Source organism: Netta rufina (genome assembly GCF_964035555.1).
Source record: "Netta rufina genome assembly, chromosome: 27".
In the NCBI taxonomy this organism is placed as follows: domain Eukaryota; kingdom Metazoa; phylum Chordata; class Aves; order Anseriformes; family Anatidae; genus Netta; species Netta rufina.
The window spans coordinates 625,972-652,579 of record NC_140151.1 but is presented as its reverse complement, the minus strand read 5'-3'; the positions used below and the strand labels follow the sequence as shown (position 1 = coordinate 652,579).

The window sequence follows — 26,608 nt, the reverse complement described above, 5'->3', positions numbered from 1 at the left end:
GTACAAGAGCACTTTCTAACATTTCCACTATGCTAAACATTAACAGTGGACATTTTTAGCACAGGTTATTCTTTTGTGAGCTCCACATCATCTACAAGATGACTTCCTCACTAAAAGAGAGGCTGACAGACAACATGGTGATATAATGCATGCTCCTCACACATCTCCTACAGTATAACACTGGATTCATGGTGAGTTTTGCAATGGAGTTACCAAATCAAAGCAGGAGCATTTCCCACTTACTTTGCTAGAGCATGGAAGATGCATAGCAGTGGTGAGTCTGGCCCTGTGGTACTCTGGGGCTGTTCTCACCCTGATTTATGAAGATATAATTAACTCCCATGAATTAATGACAATGTCTCAGTACACACATGACAAGAGAATGAAGACCAATGTCTTGTTTTCTCCTTTGCAGCCAAACACTGGCAGCCAAAGCCAAAGAATGCTTCGTGCCAGCATTCACTAAAAAAAAAACAAAAAAACAAACAAACAAACAAAAAAAAAAAACACAAAAAAAACAAAACACTGCTTTTTACTTATATTCCATTAGCTTTTTGTTTCTGTTTCTCTCCCTACCCACCCCTAACTTGCATCAAATCTATGCCTCTCTAGAAAGTTTATCAGACTTGGATTCTCAAGAGGGGACTCATGGCTGGCCAGGCTGGCTACAGGGAGATATTATTTTGTTTGGAGAATGCTTGTGTTTCACCACAAAAATGAGTGACTTTTTCTTTGCTCTAAACAAAAGATGATCCATTTGGTTTGCATAACTCTGGCCATCTGACTCCTTCCTGGAAAACTTACACTGAGAAACCAAACAAAACAACACTTCTCATCTGCTATTGCATCTATATCTGCAGGATGCATTTGAAAGAACGCTGCTTTTTTTTTTTTTTTTTTGTTAGTTACAGAAAAAGCTTGCTGTATTCCTGTGCAGTAAGAGATGAGCCTGAATGCTCTCAAGCTCCAGATCTCATGCCAAATTTTAACTTTGTGGTTTGGACTCCTGTCAACTGACAATGCTAGTGGAAGAGCTGTGGAGTGCAGGGGCAGCGCACTCCATGTTGCTGACTTTGCTGCATGGGAAGCAGTTTCCCTTCTCAGCTTGACCGCTAGCTGGCCGTGCAACCCTTCAGAAGTCATCTGGCCTCCTTTGCCAGTTTTACAGAAAGGGCCTTGATCAGATCTCAGGCACCAGAGCTTAGGCATCCTCCGGAAATATTGCAATTCCTCACCTCTGAGAAAGTCTACCCTGAAGACACACTTTGCTCCTTGCTTATGCACCCCTAATCACTCCATCAAGCAAAACAAGGTTTTCACTGTATGCAAAGTCTATAGGGCACATATAAATGGGCAACTAAAACCAGTCAGTTATAGAAATAGAATAACTAATCACAGCTCTGTGCAGAAATGGAAAAAGGTCAAACATCTCCCCAAAAGACATCTGTTTTCTGTGGATGCCCTTTCAACAAGGTACTTTATACTGCTCAAATTCCTGTAATTTACTACCGAGCATTTCTATACCTTTTGACAACTATCTGTAGCCTGTAAAACCTATTAATCCCAGCATTAGTGACTAGTTTCTTTTGCCATTAGCAGGGTGTAACCTTTTGGCAAGCCAGAACTTGGAGTACTTCCCAACTATAGTAATAAAAGCTTCAATATATGCATGATGTTTTAACACAGAAGAGAAAAACTCAATAAAAGAGAGGAACAAAAACCCAAAGGTGACAAAGAAAGATAATATTACTTTAAGCCATACAACCAAGCTAAAATGAACAACATTTACTTTGGTTAATGTTTCATCCAAAAACAAAACAAAACAAACAAACAAACATTGGCAGATTGAAAACCGGCTGCAAAGATCCCTCACAGAAGGATTTAAGAAAGCATTAATGCTTTTGGATTGCCACCGCAATATTGCAACTGCTGATTGGTGGGCTTGCCATATCAGCAATATTTTAGTCCAGAAAAGGCTGCAAAAGCTGTTTGCCAAACTTTCCATACATCATAGACTAAGAATTTCCTTCTGTTATATCCCTGTTAATTACAAATGTATTTATGATTTGTGTTCCACTAAAGCACATCTCTAAACATTTTTACCCAGTCTTCGCTTTCTGTAGGAGAGAGGACTATGGTTTCTGTTAGACTAGTATAGCCACATCAGGCAGAAGTCTGGCTGCTCTCACACAAGGCTCCCTCAGGAACATCTGTGCTAAGGAAGTTGTTCTCTCTTTGTACCTCAGTCCACTTGAGATGGGTAGTGCTGAGCTGGAGCACTTCCATTGTTCCTTTGGAAAGACAAAATACCTGCATAATTCTCTGCACCACCTACCAAAGCAAAATCTCTAGTTCATCCTGGATGACTCTTTATGCACTCCTTGTGACAACTCTGCAAGCAAAGTTTTTATTTCAGACCCAGTTTGTGGGGAGGTAGGAATGCATAAAGACACTGGAACACTGAGCTAGAGAAACTGCTTTTGAGAAGGCCCATAAATAAGAAGTGAATGTTTTGTTAATGCTGTAATGAAAACCACATTGAGATCATGCTATAATTGCTCTGCTTTGTGTAGGGACACATGGGCCTTGAATGCCAAAGCCATTTAGAGCTGAGTTAGAGGATGGGGGTGGGGGAACAGACGAATAAGCAGAGAACAATGATATCACATTCATAATGATCTTTAGATGGGGAGAAGGGATCTGGAAGGAATTGCTTTTTTTCTCCAGTGGGTTCATCTGCTGTGCTTACAGTTCTGTTCTCCAATCTCACATAGTTTAAACACTACTAACAGAACTTGGCAAGCACCACACTATTAATTTGCTCATGCTCACAACTGTCAGCTCTGGAGAACAGCACGTGCTCCAGTATGGAAGGGTCGCTCCCTAGGAGGAGTCCTTCAGGGGCATGTCTTGGTCCAGCAATGTAAGAGCTTCACATCAGTCTCATGGAGCAGACACCATAAGCTCTGTCACACTTATAGAATCATTGAATGGTTTGGGTTGGAAGGGACCTTAAAGGTTGTCTAGTTCCAGCCCCCTTCCATGGGCCACCTCCCACTAAATCAGATTGCTCTAAGCCCCATCTGACCTGGACTTGATCACATCCAGAGATGGGGCACCCACAACTTCTCTGGGCAACCTGTTCTAGTGAGTCACTGTCCTCACAGTTAAAGAAATTCCTCCTTATATTTAAGCTAAACCAATTCTCTTTTAGTTTAAAGCCATTACCCCTTGTCTTTGCCTATCCTTGTGCAGGTATACCAACATCAGACCATCTTGGTCTCCTGGTAGCATACAGTATAAATGAGCAAGATTGGTAAGCATGCCACATTTAACTGAGATTTTCCTGCTCACTTAGCCCAAGTCTTCTGTCTGACTGCCCCATGGTTGTTCCTCCACACTTGGCACGAGCAGCTACACAGAAGTCTGTTGGAGGCAAATGTACATAAGTCCTATTTTTAAACATATCTACACTGCAACTTGTTAGGAGTTGGGAGGGCATTTGAGGGGTGCATGACTATTTCTCCTCTTTTGATGTTTTTATTTGATTTATTTTTTTAATCAAACAATTGCTTGGGCCACCCTTCAAAAGAGGATGGCTATCTCACCTTGGCGTGTGCTTTTACCCAAGAAATATATCTTTTCCTTCAGACATAAGGTTGAAAGACATAAGGACAGACATAAGGTTATGTCCTTCATAAAGCTCATATCCCCAAAACACCTGACAGAGTTTGTTTGTCCAGTGATAGACATTAATTAGTACTGTAATGGAAAGAGGGAAAAGCCACTAGAAGAAAATAAGAGGAAAACATTTGATGGAGGTTTAAAGTGACATGATCAAGTGGAGAAATCAGACATTAGAGTGGGACTGCAAAGCAGAATTTTCCTGTACTAACAGTGACTGGGCTGTAAGAAAGTAAGAAAGATATCACAAGAAAAGTTCTGTGCTGCCAGAAAAAAAGAAAGTGGAAGAGGAAGCGGAAGAGGAAGAGGAAAGACAGGGAAAATTAAACAATTTGGTAGGCTTTAAAAAGGGAGGACAATTTTTAGAAGACATTTGTTGGTCAGTTTGGAGATAACAGCTCCCTGTACTGCTTACTTGATGATACCTGGGGAAGTCCTTCTCTCACTGTCTTTGCCTCATTTTTCCTTGTTTCTGTTACTTGGTGCTGAAAAATTCAGGGTGGCTTGTGCTAAGAATTGGTTTTGGCCAAGCATCCAGAGCATCACTAGAGTGCAAAAGATCCTCACCAATCTTTCATCCCTCTATTAAGTCTTATATTGCCTCAGACAGAGTTTGCCTCCATGCCCAGAGATATCTTTGCTGGATCCTGCACAATCTGGGCAGACACAGACATTTTAGCACCATGAAGCAGTGCCACATTATCCAGTCACCACACTGGGTAATTACTTTTAACTCTGTACAGTCTGAAACCAATTCACCTAGGTCTAGCTGCTGGCAGAAAACACACTGCTGTTGAACATGCATCTGATTACAGTTCTCTTCAGCCAAATACTCTTCATGGTTTCTACAGATGTTCTTTATTTAATTATTTTTTGTAATATATTTTTTAATCCCATAGTTCTGAACACTATGAGCTTATGTTCTCTTCACCTGCCACTTTTCTCTGCCAATAATCCCAATAAAAATCTATTAGTTCATGCCCTTGACCTTAGCAAGTCCTAGCTGTGCTGGTCTACATCTCATCTGGGATAATTTAAGGTTTCAGGAACTGTTGGCTCAGTGTTAGCTTTAAAAATACCTCACTCCCTGATACAATCAGAGGATGAGAAGTTTCAAACAAATAAAAAGAGCTGAGCTATCCAGTCTCCATAAGGTTTCTATAAAATTCCCATTGAGTTAACTTTTATGTTAAACTGTTTGCAGCAAAGTGCCACAAAGACACTCTGAGAATACAGGCTGGAGCTGCAGGCCACAGTAAAGCAAAATTACTGAGATACATTCTCATACAGAGCAGCTTAAACTTAAAGCTGTGCCAATTTCCACCAGGAGAGACTTGGGTCCTAGAACAGTGATGAGCAACTGTTGAATTCCTTCAGCTTGGGAACAGTTTGAACTCAGATGGAGTTCATGGCCTTTTTCTTCCAGGTCACTGCATCAAATAGTCTAGGACTGTGCAAAACGAACTGAGCAGTCTTGGTGTAGTGCCAAGGAGAATGACCTCACTTTTCACCTATGTATTAATTCATGACACAAAGAATATATCAGGTCAGAGGGTGTAAAACATATTTGGTCCTTATTCTTATTTTCCATGGTCATTTTGTGGACACAGGAAGACAGGTCCAAACAAAAAAGCCGATGAGTTGCTTTAAGAGAATTTTATCTTTCCTGAAAGCTACTATGAAATTACGATGACACTGTAAAAAATAAAAATAAAAAATCTGCTACACAGGCAGTTAGCACACAAAAAATGAGGAAGGAGTCTTCCTCTTCACCCCCACCAATACCAGGTCACAGTGTTTGGGAGTGAGGTAAGCCTTGCAAGCAGTTCCTCCTATTGGCAACACTGCATGTTCTTGTGTCTCCATGGACTGGATTCATTGAACAGCGGGAAGCTGATGGAGGACATTCTTAGCTCTTTGAAGATTTTAGGATGTTTCAAGGAATTAATGTCTTTCTTCAGAGCCAGCCAAACTCTGAGGAAGCTGAGCTGAGAAGCTATTAGGATTTGAGAGCAGCACAGATGGCAGGTCACAGCTAGCGTAGCCACAAGTAACAGAGATAACTTTCAAGCTGTTTACAAGACAGCAAGTAGTCTTCTCTGAAGGAAAAAGTGGAGCAGCAAATCAAGTGCTGAACAGACTTCACAGAGGAGTGGAATAAAGGACAGCACTAGTATCCCTTCCCTACCTCACAAAGCTGGCAGAACCAGTATTTAGTTACTTTTATTTATTGTCTTCTATTTAGCCTCACAGTCCTATCCTGGACTTACAATGCAAAGAGGACCATGACAAGGAAACTTGCTGGATGCCTGTGGGGGCAGAGGTGAACGAAGAACAGGTCACTGAGAAAGGAGATCTGCACCAAATCTCTAGCTTCTAGAGCAGCCCCATAAACCATATGAAGAGTACTAGGCTGAGAGACAGGAGATCCACAATCTTGCCTGTGATCAGCTCATTTGGAGCAGATACCTTCAGTGCTGCACATCAATTCTACAATTTGTAAACTTGAACTAGAACTTTACTCATTTCATATACAGCTTCCAACACTTTTTATCTGTAAGATACAGATATGTTTTAAAACTCTGAATACAGAATTCAAACTAAGGCCAATATCCATATTTTTCAGGCCTTTGGAACTCAAAAACATCTTGCTGCAGCTCTTGAAAGCAAATTATTAAAGAACTCAAGAGCCCACAATTTGGGAAAATAGAGTAATGATGCCCTTTCCAAGACCGTCCCTCTCACTTCTAAAGAGGAACAGCTACTGGTACATATGTGACAACCAAGCATCCTTGTCTTTCAGAACAGAGTCCCTGTTACAGCTTGCTCAATGGATCTGCATCCCCATAGCTTTTCACAACTCAGGTTCAACAGGCCATTTATGTTGCAGAAGAGATTTACAAGAATGCTGCTGTCACTGTCAACTGGCAATAGTATTTCAAGACTGAAGCTACCAATCCTAAAGTAATTCAGCTTTTGAACTGGGTAGTTCTTTCTCTTCTTTCAATTCCTTTTCTGAACAATAAATTCTTCCAGTTGTGGCTGCAAGTTACTAACTGCAGATGAACCTGGAAGTGGGGATATGGTTCAAATGTCCTAAAGAATTAATTTTTTGTGGAACCTTCATTTCAACCCTAGCCACCATGTCCCTGGGGAGGTTCTGCCAGTGATTAATTGTTCTCACCATGAAATATGCCTTTCTGTCTTATATCAAGACAAAACCTCTCACAGTGCAACTTGTGTCTGTTGCCTCTTCTCCATGCGGCTCCTTGTAAAGAGAGAGCTTCTCTTGTCCTTGCAGATGCCCTTTAAGTACTAGAATATGGTGTTGGGGTCACCCAGGGCCTTCTCCTCTCCAGGGTGAAGAGACCTAATTCCTTCAGTATTTTCTCCTAAGTCAGCTTCTCCAGCCTTTTGGTCATCTACACAGCCCTCCTTTGGACCATCTCCAGTCTGTCTGTAGTTTGTTTGAGTTGTGGGGAGTGGAACTGGGGCACTCCAGGGGTAGGCTGACAAGCACTGAGCAGAGTGGGATGATCACATCTTGATTTCTGCCAGCAGTGTCCCTGGGATACAGCCCAGGATCCCATTTGCCTTCATTCCTAGCAGCGCACTGCTCATGTGTTCAGCTTGTTCAGCAAGACACCCAGGTTCCTTTCAGCAAGGCTGCCCTCCAGGTATTTTATTGAACTCAGCAGGTGTTGTATAGGTAGCTTGGGAAAGGGGAAACAAAACAAAACAAAACAAAAAAAAACCAAAAACAAACAAAAAAAACCTCCCAGAACAGAAAGATAAGAAGAATCACAGAATGAGACTATGAACATCAACTACATTTTAATTATCTGTTTGGTTTTTTTGTTTGTTTGTTTGTTTTTAGTATGCTCTGAATCCCCATAAGGCATTTAATCACTCTTTGTTGGTGCTGCCAAGTGGACACCTTCAGTTTCAGAAGCCCTGCTGTGTTTGAGCTTACAAGTCTTCCTCTTAGCAGAAGTATTTGCAGTACAGTTCACCACAAAACTCTTTCCTTCCACAAGACCACTGCTAAGACTGTTTTTAGCATCATCTTCATCCCTGTTCCAGAAGGCACATTTCCCCTGAGCTCACATCTGCCTTTTGCATTCCTTCACATGCTGCTTAATCTCCTTCTGTGGTTGTTTAACAGTATAATGTACTGAAAATAGATTCCCCGGTAATGTTAACCCATTGTAAAGTCTCCCCAAAGAGGTTTACTGGGAGATTTGAGTGTCAATGGATTAAAGGCAATACTATTGAGACTGCCAGTTGTACCACTGAGTATTTTACAGTCAGAAATGCAACTCAGAATTTAACTTCTGTCCTTGCTCTAATTTTATCTATTTGTCATACCACATTCTGTACTCAAATTTTAGCTTTCAAGATTGATATGCTGTGCTAGCTTATTGTAAGTTAGAGCCTCACTCACTCCTTTCACTCTTTTGACTCTGAAATGTTTTGAAGGTTGATCTTTAAGCTAATGCCTACAACTGCAGTGCTGATAATTGCATTTTATTCTTAGTTCTTCCAAAAACCATGACATTAGTTAATGCCAGTCACAGAAACAGATTTTGTCGACATTGGCCCAAATTCCTTTAATGTCCAGGATGTGCAGTTTCACTGGTACTACTTGCTTGCTGTCCTCCTCTGAAGCTTTTAGGAAATGACCTCTCTTTACTAATTGCAATAAACAGCAAGAACACCAATCAATTTATTTCAACAGAAGGAAAAACAGTCTTCTTCCTAACACAGACTCCCTACAGCCTTCACATTTCTCAGCCTTGAGTTTAAATAAATAAATAATATGGAATAAATAAATCTGACATTGAGAGCCATTGCTTTTTAATTGATTAGGATGTTACTTAGAGCAAAAGTTACATTGTAAGAAAAAATGCTCTATTTCAGCCATAATCCAAACAGTTCTTTGCAACCACAAGCAATTTCTGGGTATAATTTAACAAACCAAATGTAGCTCTTATCCCATCCCATACAGGTTACAAATCATGCTACTGGTGGTCCTAAAACTGAAATGTTGTACACATTGACCCAATCAGTCTTCATTTAGAGCTCATCAGCAATACAAGTTTCTCAAAAGGATATTTGGTCTGAGGAATTTTCAGGACTTAAAAGAATGCCAGGTCAAGCTACAGTAGGGTAACAAGGGCATTCCTAAACTTGCAAGTTTAGGGGCTTCTGTCATGCTGAGTGGTATTGCTGTAGCTCTTGTAACTCCCATTATCCATGCCTATGCATTTCTTAGCACAAAATACAACTGCTTGAGAAATTCTCTGGTAATGTCTCCCTTGAATTGAAAATAGTTCCTCTACAAAGTGGAAATTTTCACACAAATTATTTGTTTGATACAAGCTATTCCTGGTTCATTTGAAAAGCAGAAGACGTGCAAGCTCTAAGAATGCCACAATCTGTCAGCTTCCAGCAACCAAACTTAAAGTCTTTTGGGTTTGCACCAAGCGACTTCAGGCTTTTGATGAAAAGAAAAACTCTAAATATTTGACCAGAAGTTCCACAGGAACCTTCTGGGTGGAGAGAGAAGAGAAGTTCTCCTGCCCAGCTAGAGAACCGCTGAAGACTTTATAAGACATGATCCAAACAAAACTTTGGACCTGAACCCTTTGGAGAAACCAAACATTTCAATACCTAAATGATACCAGTCATGATCCAGATTCAAGGAGTAATAGCCACATAAGTTTTGTGTTAGATTTTACGGAGCTTAAAAGGAAAAGCATGAATCTGTGGCTGCCTGTACCCTTCTGTTTTGAAAGGCACCTGTCACCCGTTCACACATCTCAAATACTTATCTCTGTGGGCTGCATGGAAATGTCCCCAAACATTCACCCTCCAACTTTTGCTCTTCACATGTATCTGAATTAAGCAACCACAGCCAGACAAGCTTTCTCTTAAGTGGCACAAGATTTGGCAACTCCCAAACCTTTCTACTATTGTGGAGGCCAGCACAGCAGCACAGAAGCATTCAGGACAAGTTACATACACACATGCTTTGTAAATGCACCTGCCTTGAATGCTTACTGGCATTCCTCTCAAAGTCGACGGTCTTAGCAAACAGTTCCTCAAAGAGAAAATTAAACAGATACTTAAGCATGAGCAAGTCCAACATTGAGCCATTAGACTTTGACATGTAAGAAACTAAGTAATGCATCAATTTTATACTTACAAGAGTCTGGACTACTTCCAAAGCTATCAGGCAGCTTCTGAATAAATTCCATGATAGGCAAAATGAATTCTACTGTCATTAGTGGCATGAGCTATGAATTACTCTACCTGGTTTCCTATGCGGGTTTGCAGGTATGCCAGATGAGAACAATAGGATCATTAGTTCTTCCAGCTAAGTGGTCCTCACTACCCTTTACAAAAAACACTAGACACTCAGGGGCTAATATGGATATCACATTTGTCAGAAAAAAAGCAACTCACGGGAGTTGGGCTATATTTTTCTTCTGCTTGGTAAACTCTGCAGAGGAAACTGTTATTCCAAGCTTCGTCCAGAGAAACACAGCATTACTTTAGCCATTGTACCAACACAGCTTCCAATAAGAGTGTTTATCTGAACTGCATGAACAGCCCTACTAAGTACCACCAAAATACATAAAAGGAGAGAAACAGAAATGACCTTGCTACACGCTTAGTCCAGCAAGACATGCACTACACAGACAAGTATCTTTTCTTCTATATTTAGTCCTCTCCACTGCTCACATGTGTATTCACTTACTAGCTATCCAAGTTGCAACACAGAATACCAACAGTAGTTTTCCTCTAAAAAAAAAAATATTCTCTTTGCAATGAACATGTTACTCACATGGACCAGATGATTATGCTTTTACCAGAGCCTGAGGATGAATGCTGGATTTCAGAGAAGTCATAATCTTCCCTAGAATTTCACTGCTTGACAGGATCCATTTAAACTTACCTGCATCCTTTTTTTCTCACTTGTGCCTTACACATGCACAAACTGGGGCCAGTTTTACAAACCATTCATCACTGGCTGTAAAATACAAAGGTGCAGCTCTCTCCATCCTCACCAACTACAGTAAAAGCTTATGCAGTAAAAATACTAGATAAGCTTTAATTTGGGTTCACAGCATATATTTTTTTATTGTCATTTTTTACATTCATGGCAGCTCTGACCAGTACATGCCATTACCTTCCTCTTGGATACAAGCTTAACTATACCTACCTGTCTCATAACCCTTCATGGAGCCACGTGCTGAGGCTGGCTTTCCCTCAACTTCATACCCTTCTGCAAATTTAATAGCTCCTCATCCTATAATTATTGCCTTCACAGTCAAAGTATTTGAAGATCCTAAATGTTTTCCAGGCAAATGCCTGCTAGTACAGTCAGGAAAAAAAAAATCAGAACAGCTTACTGAGAGTAACTGTGTCATTGATCCTGAAACTGCAGAGTACTCTGTCGACGTTACGGGCATGTCGAAATCCATTTCCCCTCACGACAACCTGAAATGATTCTGTAGCAAAAGAAACAGCATATTATTGATCCACAGGGAAGCAAAGAACTGTCATTCAGACAAGGCACATATGTCAAGAGATTTTCCTTAGGATTTCTCTAAATTAAACTAAAATTTGCAGCTTAAACAATTTGAAATTTATAACTTTTTTAGAATGGAATTTTCATTCTTCCTATCCCATTTTATTTTGATTTTTTGGAAATGGGAAATAAAATACAACAGAAGCATTTTAACTGACCTTCTATGAAAGTATTAAGACAAATTGGCTTTTCCCCTCCTATGGCTGCCATTTTAAATAGCAGTCAGTCAGTCATCTACTGCTGAACACTGAATTGAGGTCCTTTTTGGAACAAGCAGGGCTGAACGATGAAATCATATCCTCTCAAGTCTTTCAGATGACTCTCCGCAGTCCCTTCTTATTCCAGCTACTTGAACCTAGTATTGGGAAAGGTTTATGAGCTTCTTGCAGCCACCAGCATTAAGACTGCCTTGCAAGGAGAGCACTACCTTCACACACAGATTTTGAATCAGGGCCATCGTCCCAGAAAGTTCAGGCAGCAGACACAGGGGCTCATGCTCTACAGCTCCCGGTGGTGAAGGAACCAGCCCCCGCAATTCCTGTTGCTATCTAGGAGAGACATTCAGATAATCCCCACTGATGTTTCTTTTGGTGAATGTGGATTGTGCACAAAATGTTTCCAGTCCCAGACGATGCAGGAGTAATCATACTGCATCAGAAATACCACCACAGTTTTAAAATTCCCAGGAGCAACAAGGAACTGGAATTTTCAACAGTCAAATTTTTCTCCTTGCTCTTTACAGTCTCCATCTCCCTCCATCTCCCTTAAGGACTCACACACAGTACTTGTCAAAAAAAAAAAAAAAAAAAAAAAAAAAAAAAAGAAGCAGATTTGCTCTGGAATCTGGGCTCTCTTCCAGGTCCCACTCATTTACAGCCAAGTTGCAAATCATCCCATCACATCTAGCCAGGGAAGCTGCCTCATAGGCCCATTATGTGCTGTCCAAGAGCATTTGGACAGAACAGAGGAGAAGAGCTGTGTTCTGGAGTGCAGGGGCTGATGAATACTTAGAGAAATCACAGAAATCTCAACTGTGGGGGAAGAAGAGTTCAAGTACAGTCAAAGAACAGTGTATCAGTGATGTCAGATTAACCATAGTGATCCCTGCTTGGGACTGAAGTGATCAGATCCAGTATGCACCCTGCATTTCTATGTAATGCAAAACCAAGCCATTGGGAAGATGGCATTTCAGACTGAAGTATTGTGGCTAAAAGCTCATTACTCAGAAGTGTCTGGCACCAGTCTGCAGTGCAAGAGGTGCCTTGGGTAACAGAGACCTTGTTCGAAACCAAGTGAACTTGGGGTATCAGAGCGAAACCTGCCAAATTTATCTCCAAAAGACATCAATGCAACTAACTCTCATTCTGTAACGCTATCATTAGACTCAAAATCCTAACTGGTAGAATCATCTTCAGTTTGAAAGCAACAGAGTATTTGCCCAAACTCAGAGATTAGACCTTCAGTTGAAGCTGGGACAACCTTATTGCTTTCTCCAACTACCTGAAAGAAAGTTGTGGGGAGCTGGGAGTCAGCCTCTTCTTGCAGATAACTAGTGAGTAGAGGAAATGACTAACTAGGAGTAACTAGGAGTAGAGGGAATGACCTCAAGTTGCTCCAGGGGAGGTTTAGGTTGGAAATGAGGAGACATTTCTTTTTAGAAAGAGCAGTCAGGCATTGGAACAGGTTGACCAGGGGTGTTCAAGGAAAAAGAAACCTTTTGCTTAAAGACATGGTTTAGTGGGTGACATTAGTCATAGGGTGATGGTTGGACCAGACAATCTTGAAGGTCTTTTCCAACCTTAATGATTCTATGTTTCTATGATTTAAGTAACTGTTTGCATTTTTCAAGGTTAACACTACTTCTCTTGTAAATCACTGGCCAAATTCCAACGTGGACGGTTTATATAAATCCTCTCCACATTTCCTCGCATCTGGCTTTGCTGGATGCAGCTTTGCCTTATACCTAAATTCTCACTAAGACACAATGAATGGGAGTGATAAGATGTATAAATAACTAGCAAGCATATTAGAAAGTGTTAAGTATAAATCATGGTTGTAAATCATCTTCTGGCTTATGACGTTACATAAACGTCATTTTTATCACTTGCTTAAGCATGACAAATCCTCTATAAATGTGTAAAGTGAATCCTAGTTTTCATACAATTTCCTTCCTTTCCCAATCATTTATGAAACATCACTGTACTATATCATTGTCACTACAATGATCATCTACCATTCTCAGGTAGACGAAAACCTGTTTTAGAACTATTTAAATGGCCAGCCAAAATCAAAAATAGATAACTAAGAATTATAATTCTAAGGACTATAATTCATGTCAGTTGTGCCATCCTGGCTTCAAAACACAACTATTATAGTGACATGCATGGAATGCAAAACTGACCTCAATAGCTATTGGGCATTTAGCCTGGTACCTGGCATCCATTAGGAAAATTTGATGCCTCTCTAAGTTTAGGAATACAGACAGATAGTTGCTGCAGGAATGGGAAATGCAGGAAGGGTGATTAAAGCAGCTGCTATGCAACTGAAAACAAAGAAGAAATGACGATTGGCTTTCTTATTTGGAGTACCAAGTCAAGAATATGAGATGCGGAACTTGTCAGGGACTCATCTTTCTCTGCAAACTCCAGCTCTGCTCCCAAAATCTCTGCTTAATCAACTGTTATATGTTCAACAATCAGTTAGGAAACACTTCATAAAAATCAAATATTTCACAGAAATCTAAAGGAAGAATCTAAAATGATTCACAAGCTTTCTTCCAAAAAGGATGAGTTCTGCTGAACACAGAAATACTTGCCAAGACTTTAAAGCCACCACATACATAGTGCAATCATACTAGATCAAGCACACAAAGGGGTAGTGTGATTCACACAAGTCATCTGAACAATATTTAAATTCTAGTCCTCAGTCACTGTATCAGTCCTAAAGGCTTAAGATATGCTTAAAGATACCTTTAAATCAAAGTTTGCTCATTTGAGATTTTGCTAGTTTCTTAGGAAGCACTTCCCTCAGTCCTCTAAGGTGAGAATGTGCAGAATTCTAAACCTAATCAGAGTCTTTTCTGATTTTATTCTGTAATTTTGCGGCTTATCAACTTCAAGTTTGGCACAGTCTGAGTAAGACAGGCTGCTCTGACTGAAAGATCATTTAGGCAAAATGTCAAATTCAAGCCTTTTCTGTATGAAAACGTCATTTTATACCACCTGGTAGAAATGGGGAAAACGCAAACTACTGTAAGATAAAAAAGAATTTCACAAAAAAAAAAAAAAAAAGTAAAAGATTTAGCTTCAGTTAATTAGAGCTCCTGCACTCTCTAGCAATTAGATAGAGAGAGATTTTAGGCAAAATAAACATCTAGAACCTCTATTTATACTTACCTCCTGCACATATACTGGAAGGCTCTGCAGCCAGAATTTCAATACATGATTTCTTCAAAATCTAAAAAACAGAAAATAAATGTCATGAATTATCCAAGAATTGTTTCTCTAGAGGCACACAAATATGAAAGCTTGAGCACTTGTTCTCATCTAAACGCTTAACTCAACATTGAAAATTGCATTTATGTCACAGCTATATCATCTTAGCTTTCCACTGTAATTCAGCCATACTGCCATACATCATTGCTGTTCCACCACAAGGTATTGCTATTTAGGAAGGCAACTGATTCCCACACTCCAATATCTCAGCACAATCTTGCCTGGGTCAGTGGTACAGGGTACACAGACTAATTCTCCATAACAACTAAGATGCACTCTGAAGGGCTCATGAAGCAGTGACATTGCTGTCACTTTGGAGTCACACCTTCCTCCCCAAAATTATTTTGGGGCCCAAAACTCCAAATTTTATATGAAGATATCCTAGGAATGCCTATTCTTGAGCCTCAGCAAGGGGTTTCAAACTTCTTACGTTTCTAACCCAATCTATGAGAGCATACCTGAGAAGGTCCTAAAAGTCACACTATGATTTCACATGAAGATGTAGGGCAATTGTTCTAGACTTAAAGCAGGCTTGTTTCCACTTAGATTAAGTTGGCAAGAAATTTAAATTAAGCAGGATTTCTTTGTAAGGGCTGGCACTGCCTTAAACCACGTTACATGTAGGCAGTAATTTACACAAATGCTTCAGCATCAGGCTTGGCAGACTACTTGCAAGTCAAGAGGACCACACTAGATTTGGATACAATTTATTCCCATAGTACATTAGAATTGCTCAAGCTGTTATTTGCAAATATTAGCCTTCCTCTGCTCTGAAGACTAACTCAAATTCTTTACTGCACGCAGTCAGCAAACTTGTGACAGCATCTGTAAGCCCCTGTGAAAACAGCAGCAGTGAACAAGAGGAGTGGGTGTTCAGGATTGGGCTGAGCAGTTCTTACACGAGGCAATTCTGCTCAAAATTTAGGTCAGCTCTAAGAGGCAAGTAAATGTCAGCCAAGCATCACGACTCAAATCCAATATGAAAATTATTTTCCCAACTTTAAATTGAAACATCTGTGAGGAAAGAAAAGCAACCAATACAATGGATTCTGAAAGAGATAATGTTTTGTTTGTTTGTTTGTTTGTTTTTTGTTTTGTTTTTCTCTGCAATCATGGCTCTCTGACTTTTGTCTAATTGCAAAAAGTACACATAGAGCCATTATTTTTTAAAAAACTTTTAAACAAAAGTTTGATTTACTCAGAAGCAGGGCTGGTGGAGACTAAAAGGATATAAAGGGACTGAGGGAACCATAACCATCCGAGCCACTGGCAGCCAGGCAAGTGAGGAGAAAGATTTGCAGGAACAAGATTGTACAGGAACTGTTAAAAGGAAGAAAGAGAGAAAGTCAACAGCTGAGAGCTGAGCTGAAAAGCATTAGAAGAATTTAAGAGTTAGGAAAATACACAGTGAAAACAAAACAAAACAAAGCAAAACAAACAAACAAAAGTGGACTGTAAGAACACTCTTCCAAAGTATCTGCAGCTTGCTATCTTTTCATGTTGTGTCATTCCTGTGCTACCCACCCCTTACTCATTCCAGGTTCTGCTGCTCTGAATATACAACATTTTTTTCCCACAGTGACTGGCATGTCTAATGAATATAACTAAGACTTGACATTTTTCCAAGTATTTTTTCCTCTCCACTGAAAAAATGTCTCATAAAATAATACACTCTTTTTCACATTTTCCACATTCTCCTTTACTTTCTGTTCCCTTCACCCTCAGCATGCCCAAACCAAAATGTTTAATGCATATTTCTTCTCTTCATCAACAAAGTGAAAGAGGAAGGAAACAAATGAGTTGGAGAACAAAAGTGTGAAAAATAGAATAAATATTTTCATTTTAAAAATTAAGTAAAACCACAAAAATTTGAGTTTGAAATTCATAACTTCTGTTCAGTTATTTGCAAACAAACCCACAGTAAATGAAATCAGATTGGCGGATGAAATATCAGATGTCTTATGCAGAGCTCCTTTCCAGTTTGATCCAACTCATAAATATGTCTATAAAGCTCACTATAATGACTTTGGTTTTTCTTGTTTGTTTTTGTTTGTTTGTTTTTTAGTGTTAATTAGAATATTTACTTTGATTTAGAATAAAAAAATTCCAATGTTCCAAGTGCCTTAACTTAAATTGAAATTCAGGCAGCAGTTAACTATTGCAAAAGAATTTCTTTATGTCTCTTCCTTATTATTAAAATACATTGAAAAGGACTACAACTTATTTACAGTGGCAGATTCCACCTGATTTTCTGTTCTCTTGCTTCCCGAGGACTGCACAGCCTCAAGTAGACTGTAGGTGTGTTCATTCACTGCGCTGGCTCCCCAGGAAAGCAAAGTGACATGCAATAGTGGTGATGTAATCTCCCAGCTGAGTGCCTGTAAACAATTCCAACTGACTCCACATTCTCATTTCTGTATAGAGAACTACAGCACTGCTCCATGGCCTCAAGGCAGCTTGCCTTGAGATCAGTGAAGAAAAGTATCTGAAGCACTTGCTTGCTCTTTCTGAGGAGGCATCCCATTGTCTTTGGCAGCACATGATTAATGGCCAAGATCAGCTTCCCAAATCAGTCTCCTGTTGTACTACTCTAAGGGACTCCAATTATGCTCCAGCTTTACACATGCTCCTGGGAGGATCTCTTGCTAGTAATTGCTGACGTGTCAAACAAAAAATGCAACACATCCTTGCGGATGTGTGAAATGGTTTTATTTTTCAGAGTTGTCTATCAGCACGGAACTGAATTTAGCATTATCTATGACTAATTTAGCTTTCTGCCAGGCAATGTTTTGAAGGCCAAGAAACAGGAGAGGTCCTGCAAGTCACCTGGGCCCTTGTAGAAATAAAGAGAAGAAAGGGAGTGAAACTCTGCAACTGCTGGTACCTTTTGTTGGCATGCACAAGCATGCAGCCTGACTACTTCACCACAGCAGCTGCATAATACTTATAATTTTTTTCCACTGAATTTGGGAATTCTCATTAGCAAGCAGGATGCTGAAGTTTAATGGAAGGTTTCTGCCTTCTCAGTGTTAGTGTGAATGACCTATAGTCTAAGGCTAGGTATTCATTATCAAGTTCCGTTGGATTAACAATCCACAATAACAAACTCTGTTGCCAATTACAAAAGAGCAATTTATTTGTGAAGTGTTTCCTGCCCAACAATATCTGCATGAACTAAAAAAAATAAATACATTTAAGTCATTTTTTAAAAAAAGATGAATTTGAGGGAAGCAAGAAAAAGTGTAATTACAACCACTGAAAGTAACAACAAACACCATTCAGATGAGACTGGGGTTCACAATCCTCTTTAGATGGGCAATCTAGCTACCTAAGCCAAGAGGTTTGTTTTCCTCACTTTCTCTTTGGCCGATGTAGAAACCTTGGCTCTAAAGGAAGACAGATTCAGAACATCCATGTGAAGCTCCTGCTCTGAACTGCCCACTGTTTGAACAGCTAGCTCAGGATGAGTACATAAATCACCATGTTTCTCATACTTGGTCTATCATGCGTTCACACTGAATTCTCAAAAAAGTTCCACACTACACATATCCAGGACTGCTGTTTGTCCCAGAAGACATTTCTGTAATAGAATTATTTGAAGATAATGTATTTCCAAGCTAAAATTTCTTGCTTGAAGGCAAATCTACTCAGATATAAGACTTGAAAAATACTGGAGGTAGGAGGACACCACTGGGAGATGGTATACAGGAGATTAAACGTAAAGGAATTAATAATTTGCGCCATTTTTAAGGAAAGGATGCAATACAAAACAATACAAACTACTTAATACTATATCATTCTTCATACATTTTAACTGCTTCATGAAGGACCCCGCAGCTTTCTCAGTGAATCTTATCTAAGGGTCCTGGGATTATGTCTCTAATTGAGATATGCTCTGTGGTAGGGCCACTGTTTAACACATGGCAAGGATCAGGGAGTATTCTTGCTCCAAGCCACTGCTTTTTCAGTCCATTTGGGTTAAAGGCTAGAAAGAAAGCAATGACTGGATCCTGTCCTGACTCTCATGTTGCTTCATACTTCACTGCCTCCAGCACTCCTATCAAAGAAATGGAGCAGTAGAGGAACTTGAGTTTCATGTTTACCTTGTAATACTTGCTCTGTTTGCTTTCAGTTAACAAGTTATGATCCATAGAAGTTTTTCATAAAAAAAAAAAAAAATTACTCAAGTTCCTTCAACTATTTTTTCTAAAATTACAGCAATCAGGTGTCCAAATCTCACAGTTCTTTCAATATGAAAATGGTCTCCTGTGAAGACCATTTGAGGTCTGTATCTAGTGGAGTCCTTCAAGAGTCAGTTGTATTCAATATATTCATCAGCCTGAATGAGGGAACAGGGTGCACTGTCAGCAAGTTTGCTGATGACACTAAACTGGGAGGAGTGGCTGACATGCCAGAAGGTTGTGCTGCCATCCAGCAAGACCAAGATAGGCTGGAGAGTTGGGAGGGGAGAAATTTAATGAAATATAACGAGGACAACTGTAGAGTCCTGCATCTGGGCAAGAACAACTCCAGGACCAGGATAAGCTGGGGACTGCTCTGCTGGAGAGCAGTGAAGGGGAGAGGTGCCTGGGGGTCCTGGTGGACAGCAGGATAACCATGAGCCAGTACTATGCCCTCGTGGCCAAGAAAGCCAATGGCATCCTGGGGTGTATCAGAAGGGGTGTGAACCTCGAGAGAGGTTCTCCTCCCCCTCTACTATGCCCTGGTGAGACCACATCTAGAATACTGCATCCAGTTCTGGGCCCCTCAGTTCAAGAAGGACAGGGAACTGCTTGAGAGAGTCCAGCACAGAACCACGAGGATGATTAAGGGAGTGGAGCATCTCCCTTATGAAGAAAGGCTGAGGGAGCTGAGGGAGCTGTGTCTCTTCAGCTTGGAGAAGAGGAGACTGAGGGGTGACCTTACTAATGTTTATAAATCTGTAAAGAGTGGGTGTCAGAAGGATGAAGCCAGGCTCTTCTCAGTGACATCTAATGATAAGACAAGGGGCAATGGATGCAAACTGGAACACAGGAGGTTCATCTTAAATAAGAGAAGAAACTTCTTCATGGTGAGGGTGACAGAATTCTGGAACAGGCTGCCCAGGGGGGTTGTGAAGTCTTCTCTGGAGACATTCAAGGCCTGCCTGGATGTGTTCCTGTGTGACCTGATATAGGTGTTCCTGCTCTGGCAGGAAGATTGGACTAGATGATCTTTCAAGGTCCCTTGCAATCCCTAACATTCTGCGATTCTGTGAAGACAAATGCTTTGTGTGCATCAAGAAAGGTGCTTTGCATGGACAAAGAAGGACTGAGATTGCTTGTTTTCTGGCAAGAACAAGGATCTACAGATTCTTTACTTTTCCACAGAATAATTAATTTCCTTCTTGCCATTCCATTCACACACCTTTCTACACAGCCTATTGCAATCCCAGGAGTTGGACTTTATGATCCTTGTGGGTCCCTTCCGACCCAGGATATTCTATATTCTACAATCACTCCAGTGTAAAGCACTATCTGCTTTATAGGATATGTGTTGGAATTCAGACTCTCTGGAAGGGATGAGAGAAAGCATGATCCCCATATGACAGTGCTACCATGCTTTCAGAAAGAGATCAGGTCACAGACTCACTACTGTGCAATTACTGCTTATGACCCTCCCTTTCAGGGCTGATAAATCTTACCAGTCAGCTGAAGTGGTTCTTGATTAAGTTCCTAGAGGCTGAAGTCTTCCTATTCTCTTAAACACAACTGGAAAGGGAGTCAGGACTGCTTCTGGAATTCATTAAAAACAGCTGCAAAGGGAATGCAGGGCTGGGAAGCAAACTCGTGTATTTTGTTGCTTTCTTAAATAACATGCAACACCTGATTGTCCAAGAGAATTGAGGCAGTAGTCCCACACTTGGACAGTGCCAAGGAAACCAATACACAAGGGATTCCTTCAACATGCATGAGCACTGGGGAAAATTGTGCCTATGCTGAGGGAATAGTTTTTTTGCATCGTACTACGTGATCAGAATGTGCTGTAAACACAGAAATATGGGACACTCCCCCTGATGAACTTAGCCTCCCTAGCCTCAAGCAGAAAGTTGTACATTTCATCTGTGTTTTATCAACTAAAAAAGTCTATACCAAAATGAACAAAACACATGTCCCTAAAAGGAATTCCCATCCTTCTTTGTAGCCATAGTAAGCAGTCTAGTTATGAGCAAAGGAAAAGAAAAATACTGAAAGTCGTCTGAAAAAACACTGTTTTCTAATGATTGTTTGGTACTTTTTACACTTAGAATAAAAATGGCATATACATCTGCTCATATATTCCTCTTCATGCTCTGTTAAAGGAGGCCCTGGTCCTAAGTGAGACAGGAATATGCCACTCAAAGTTTTAGATCTAGAAACAGAGATGCCTTACGAAGATCTACTATTTGCCAGTAGAGATCACAGAACTATTTGCATGACATGTACACAAAACACAGGACAGTGATCAATCCATGCTGCCTCTCCACTTGGCCGGTGAACAGCTAGCTTATCCCAGCCATTCAGAAATGCACCAGCTCTTATACAGTGCACCCAGCCCCTAAAGGAAATGCCAGCAGTTGATCAATATGAATTGAGGAACATAGGTCTGGAGGAAAAAAAAAAAAAGACATCAGGAGGCCATATATGGAAAGCAGAGTTTTCAGGGTTTTGGCACACGTAACAGGATCTCTTCCATCATTCTAATCAGGTCAGCAGAGCAGCACATCCATCAGGACAGAAAGGATGCTAATCAACCAGGAAGATGGAGATCAAAAAGTGCTCTAATGCCTCATATGGAGTGTGCTCTAACATGTCTCTGCTTACCCACACTGGGGCAGCCATTTTATAAATTGTCACGAAGTACCTAGTAAAACAAACTAGGTATGTTACATCAAGAAGCAAGACATATAAAGATAAAAATGGGCTCAAAGCTTCCTGTATTTTGACCTGTTTATAAACTCAATCTTGACGTAGCAATATTAGTACAAATAAAGGTTTAGTTAGACCAAATGTTTAAGTGATGTATTAGCAGTCAGTGGGTCCTTGTGAAAACAGGAAATTAAACCTTCAACTGTGCAGGTTAACACAAACAGGCATGCATGCAAATACACGCTTAAAAATACTTACAGAATCTATGATTCCCTGAAGGGCTTCAAAACCGTCATTCACTGGAAAGACATGATCTTTGCTGTCGGCAATTCTAGCCAGCTGACAGAATGGTAAAAGTAAATAAAACAGTAATGAAAAGATAAATTAGCCAGTAGGCAGAAAAACTACAGTTCTTCAGAATCACTTACTTGCAAATTCTCTAAGTACTCTTTCTTTATGGATTGCTAATGCTTTACAGTTTGTCAAGTGTTGAAAAGTTCACCCTGACTGATTTTAGGAAGCTCATTACCAACTTCCTAAAATCAGAAGGAATCAGAAAAATCTTCCTTAACTTTAAAAACAAGACAGAACACAGCTTTCACCAATGTTCAGAGTCTGTGACTCTTTAGTACAAAAAACTTGCCTCCTACATGACTATTAAGCACCCAGCACAGTAACTCTCCAGCCAAAATAGCACAGCACCAACATGAGAGGCAACAAAGCTGATGCAGCAAAGCACTTCAGCACATACAACATTTAAATCAAGGAACTAATCAAAATGATCCAGTGTTTTTTCCCATAGAGAAAACTAATGCAAGTTACGCACCTCCTGGAGGTACAGGCTTGATTCACCCTTCCTGTCAGGACAGAGATAAAACCATTTGTACTAGGCTCAACCATTAGGGAACAGAGAAGAAAGCAGGGAACTAACAGGAGATATTGTCCAAGTGGAGGAAAAGGTAGCAGAAGGGCAAGGAAGAGGGACATTCATGAGCAGGTGGTGGGAAGAAAGAGAAGGAGAACTGGGATACCACCTGTAAAGAGATGCATGCAGGTTCACTTGTCAATAGTGTGAGAAGGGTTAAGGCAAAATTACAAGCCCAATTCAGAAATAATGAGCTCTCCACACATTTGCTGGAGCATAATCAAGTTTTACTGCTGCAAGGCTGTTTGTTATAGTAATTCTCTCCCATGGCAGAGGTAGCATCACCCAGCAGGCCTCTTTGGCGTTTCCTGTAGCATTGCAAATTGGAGGCAGCAGACTAGCCACACATTCCTCTCTAAACCCCAGTGGCTCCACCTTTCCCACTCATGTCACTCAAAACTTCAATTTCTCAAGCAAAATACCCAACTGCCAACCTCATGGTTTGAGTACATGAAGAAATATTCCAGGCAGCCTTCCCCTGCCTACTCCACGTACAGCATTAAAGCTGCTTACTGCTTGATGGCACAAGATACAGTAGTTTCTCTTAACCAGGATGTTTACGGCTCCTGGAACTGATTTCCCATAGTCTACCTCCAAGTGCCTTCTGGAACATCAGACATGATCATCTAATTCCTGTTAATTTCTTCAGCATGTAAATGACTTCAAGGATCAGCTGTCTCTGAGATCTGCCACCTTAGATCTAGTCTTTGCTATTTTTATTCTCTCCCTGCTTTTCTTATGACTTGTTTTTCTTATGATGGGCAACACTAGCATCTGGTTTTGATTCAAGGGAGACGGCTCTAAACTATCCCATGAGATTTCCTTTTGAGAACAGAGGGTTTAAGCTTGGAGACTCACCAAGAAGCACCAGATTAAAAATCCTTCAGTCTCAAAATGAAATCAGCAATAGCAAGCAGTTTCCCACTATCCACAGTGCAACAACAGGTGCCCTGCTTTTCCTAAGGTGTGTGATGCACTGGGGCAGCTACCTGGAAAGGACCATATTCAGCAATTGTGGACTCTGCTGTAGAATTTCAAGGAAGACTGAGCTCCCATTCAAATGGTGTTTTGCAAATTGTTTTGTTTCCTAATCCAAACAAATAATCAGAGTTTGAAGCTTTGTAAAAAGAGCTCTATTCAACAAGTTTTTCAGCATTCCATTTGTGAGCTGAACAAGATTTTCACTTATGTTGGAAAATGATAACGTCAGTGTTATGCTTGGTGTGAAACATTATTCATGGATATACTAAAATTCATGATATATCTAGAAGACATTCTGTCATTAATGGGAAGAAACAGCAAAACATTAGCGTCACTAATGAAGTTGATTTTTTCCATAGAACTGAGACATTGCCACAGAACACTTCAGTTTCTCATGTTTTTATTTCTCATAACTACACTGTAAAAAGCAAAATCCCCACAACCTTCTGTCTACAGCTTAAGCCATGCTGATTTGATATTCATGTGTCTTTTCCCTGCTTTCCCCCAACAATTGGCAAGAGTTGCTGTGGCATACATGGAGATAAAGATGTAAGGGGCTTAAAAGCAACACACAGAGCAAGGAACTTCAGATAGTCACTTTAGACTGTCAAACAGTCAACAGAAAGAGAAAAGAGATTCATGAGTGTGTGCCTGTGTTCAACATGTACCTTTGCCAAATACCCCAGTAAACACAGTGAGTCCCTTTTTTACCTGGGTCTCGTTGAAGTCTTTCACACCAACACAGTATACTGTTGCTCCCAGGTCTCGTGATCGATTAGCCTGGAATAAGGAAAGGTAGGATGACATGAACAAGAAGGAATGCAGATTTCTAAAAGGTCTTAATAACTATTATAGGCTTTATCGATAAAATGAGCAATTGCCACAGACAGATGTTATCTGCTACTAGAGTACTATTTGCTTGGTAAAACAAAATCCAACATTTGGTATTCTGTGTTTCTTTTTAAACCTAATTATCTATTTGTTCCTTATCAAGCCAAAAAATATATAACACTTCTGACCTCTCAAGTAGTATGTTCACCTCTAAAAACAAATACATTTTTCTTGTGTATTTTTGATTTCAGAAAGAAACATTATTAGTGGAAATTTTGTATTTGATCATCTGAAAGGTTTTTTGATGCTACAGAAAATTACAAGACGTTATAGAAAATGAACAATATTCATCCTTTTTCTTTGGTCTATACTTTTTGTGAAGAAAAGAAGTCTAAGTGAGAAGATTCAGCGATCTTTCAAAGCATTTTAGTAAATTTCAGCTGTGAATTATTTCTACCTCCAATGTCATTTTAACTGGAAGTTTTTAAAAACCCTTTCTTCCTATGAACAGTGCCAGTTTTAATGAGTCAGATGCATTGCTACTGTTACTGTTTATCTCTAACATTCATGTCTGAAGAAGGTGAAAGTGGTTTTGTCACTAGAAGAAATATCTCCCCTGTCTTTTGCCTTAGAAGTGTAAAACCAGATATTTTGCTGTTCCCTGGCTAAAAATGTGCAAGACTTACCTCCCTCTCAGAATAAAAAAATAGGTCTTCATGGAGTTCTCCATCTGTCAATGCAATGATGACACTTGCAGTTCTGTAACCTAAACACAAAAATTTCTTTAGTCCCATGTTTTGAGTCGCATTTGTTAAATTATCATAGAAAACATCCTGCTAATGAGCTGTTAGCACACCTAAAGGACTAGAAATGGTTACCATCAATCCCATATCCTTACTCACTTCAGCCAACTAATTTTCAGAAAACGTGAACTTCTGCTCACTTTTTCCACTTGGGCATCTGCCTACACCACCAGTTTTATACCGTACTCTTTTGACAATGCTTTTTAATTGAAAGCATCTCATACCTATTTCAATATTTCAGACCAGTAGATTTAACTGGAGCCATCAAGAAAAAGTATTCAAAGTGTCCCTAGTTATTCCTAGTTTTATTAATGCTGTCAATTCAAGAAATCCAGAGAGTTTCAGCTTGTGATGAAAAGCTGAATTGGGTTTTAAATAGATTTGGTAGGAAAATGACCTATATTCTTCAGTCTTTCTATGTAACATGTTTCAGCAACATGTTTAAACATTGCAGTCTGCCCCATGAATTGATTATAATTTGGGTTTTACATGTTTATGTTAATTTTCAGGAGCTAATAGAATTAAATCATATTTCTGACTTATTACTGATCTAAAGAAGCTCTGTGGGTATATCTTGCACAAACACTGTTATGGAAAGTTAATGGATAAGTATTCTGAGGCATGTAAATTAACAGTCTTAAAACTTCTTCAATAATCTAGGTGATTTTCCTGCTACTATGAGCACTGTTGCTGAAGAGCCAAAATTCCAAGAACCAAATTATTCTGAGATTATTTCTTTTGGGTCTGTTTGCTTTTTTATCTCAGACGTAAATTTGCATTCAGCTTGTGAATTCAGGCACCTGAAGCCTGTACTGTGTTCTTGATACCAAGGAACAAGAGACTGGAGCAAGCAGAATGTCCTTTTGCAATTCTGAATTCACATCCATCTCACAGTTACTGAGGATCTGAATACCTAATTTTTCTTGGTGCTACTTAAAAATCACCCATTTTAAAGAATGTGGTAATCATGCAGCAGGAAAGTAAAGTGCTTAACAAACAATAAGCAACATGCAGTGTTCAAGTTGCAGATGCCTAATTGAAGTGCCTAGGCTTTCTGTAAGAAGTTGAGAAAGGTGAGCACTTCTTGTACTAGCTCAAGAGCCCCAGTAACCTCTGGAGATGCCTTTCTCCCTCCATTGACTACTGCAGGAGCCTTAGAACCTACTGCAGGTAGTATAAACATTTTCTGGTAGAGCAAGGACAAAAACAGCACAAGTAAAGACAAAACACATAGACCAATGTTGACTTGAGGACCCAGTTGTCCACTGCTTCTTGCAATCTTTCTACATGTGGCAACTTTTTGACATGCAATATGTAATGCCAGCATAAAAAAGCAGTATCAGTCCCAAATAGAATTGTTCTAGGTATTTATTCCAGTCTGCTGCAGTCTTATTTTATAGATCAGT

The 26,608-nt window shown here is 39.9% G+C and overlaps 1 protein-coding gene across 1 annotated transcript in view; it reads right to left on the bottom strand.

Annotated features, from left to right (window-relative positions):
• Nucleotides 1-26,608, bottom strand: part of ANTXR1 (ANTXR cell adhesion molecule 1) — a gene marked incomplete at both ends in the record, with an annotated part of 115,725 nt that overhangs the window by 73,235 nt on the left and 15,882 nt on the right. Inside the window, 5 exons of the mRNA XM_084302226.1 lie at nt 11,103-11,201; nt 14,677-14,737; nt 21,921-22,001; nt 24,280-24,348; nt 25,086-25,165. Coding sequence (XP_084158352.1) covers nt 11,103-11,201; nt 14,677-14,737; nt 21,921-22,001; nt 24,280-24,348; nt 25,086-25,165 — 390 coding nt within the window. The remainder of the gene's footprint in view (nt 1-11,102; nt 11,202-14,676; nt 14,738-21,920; nt 22,002-24,279; nt 24,349-25,085; nt 25,166-26,608) is intronic.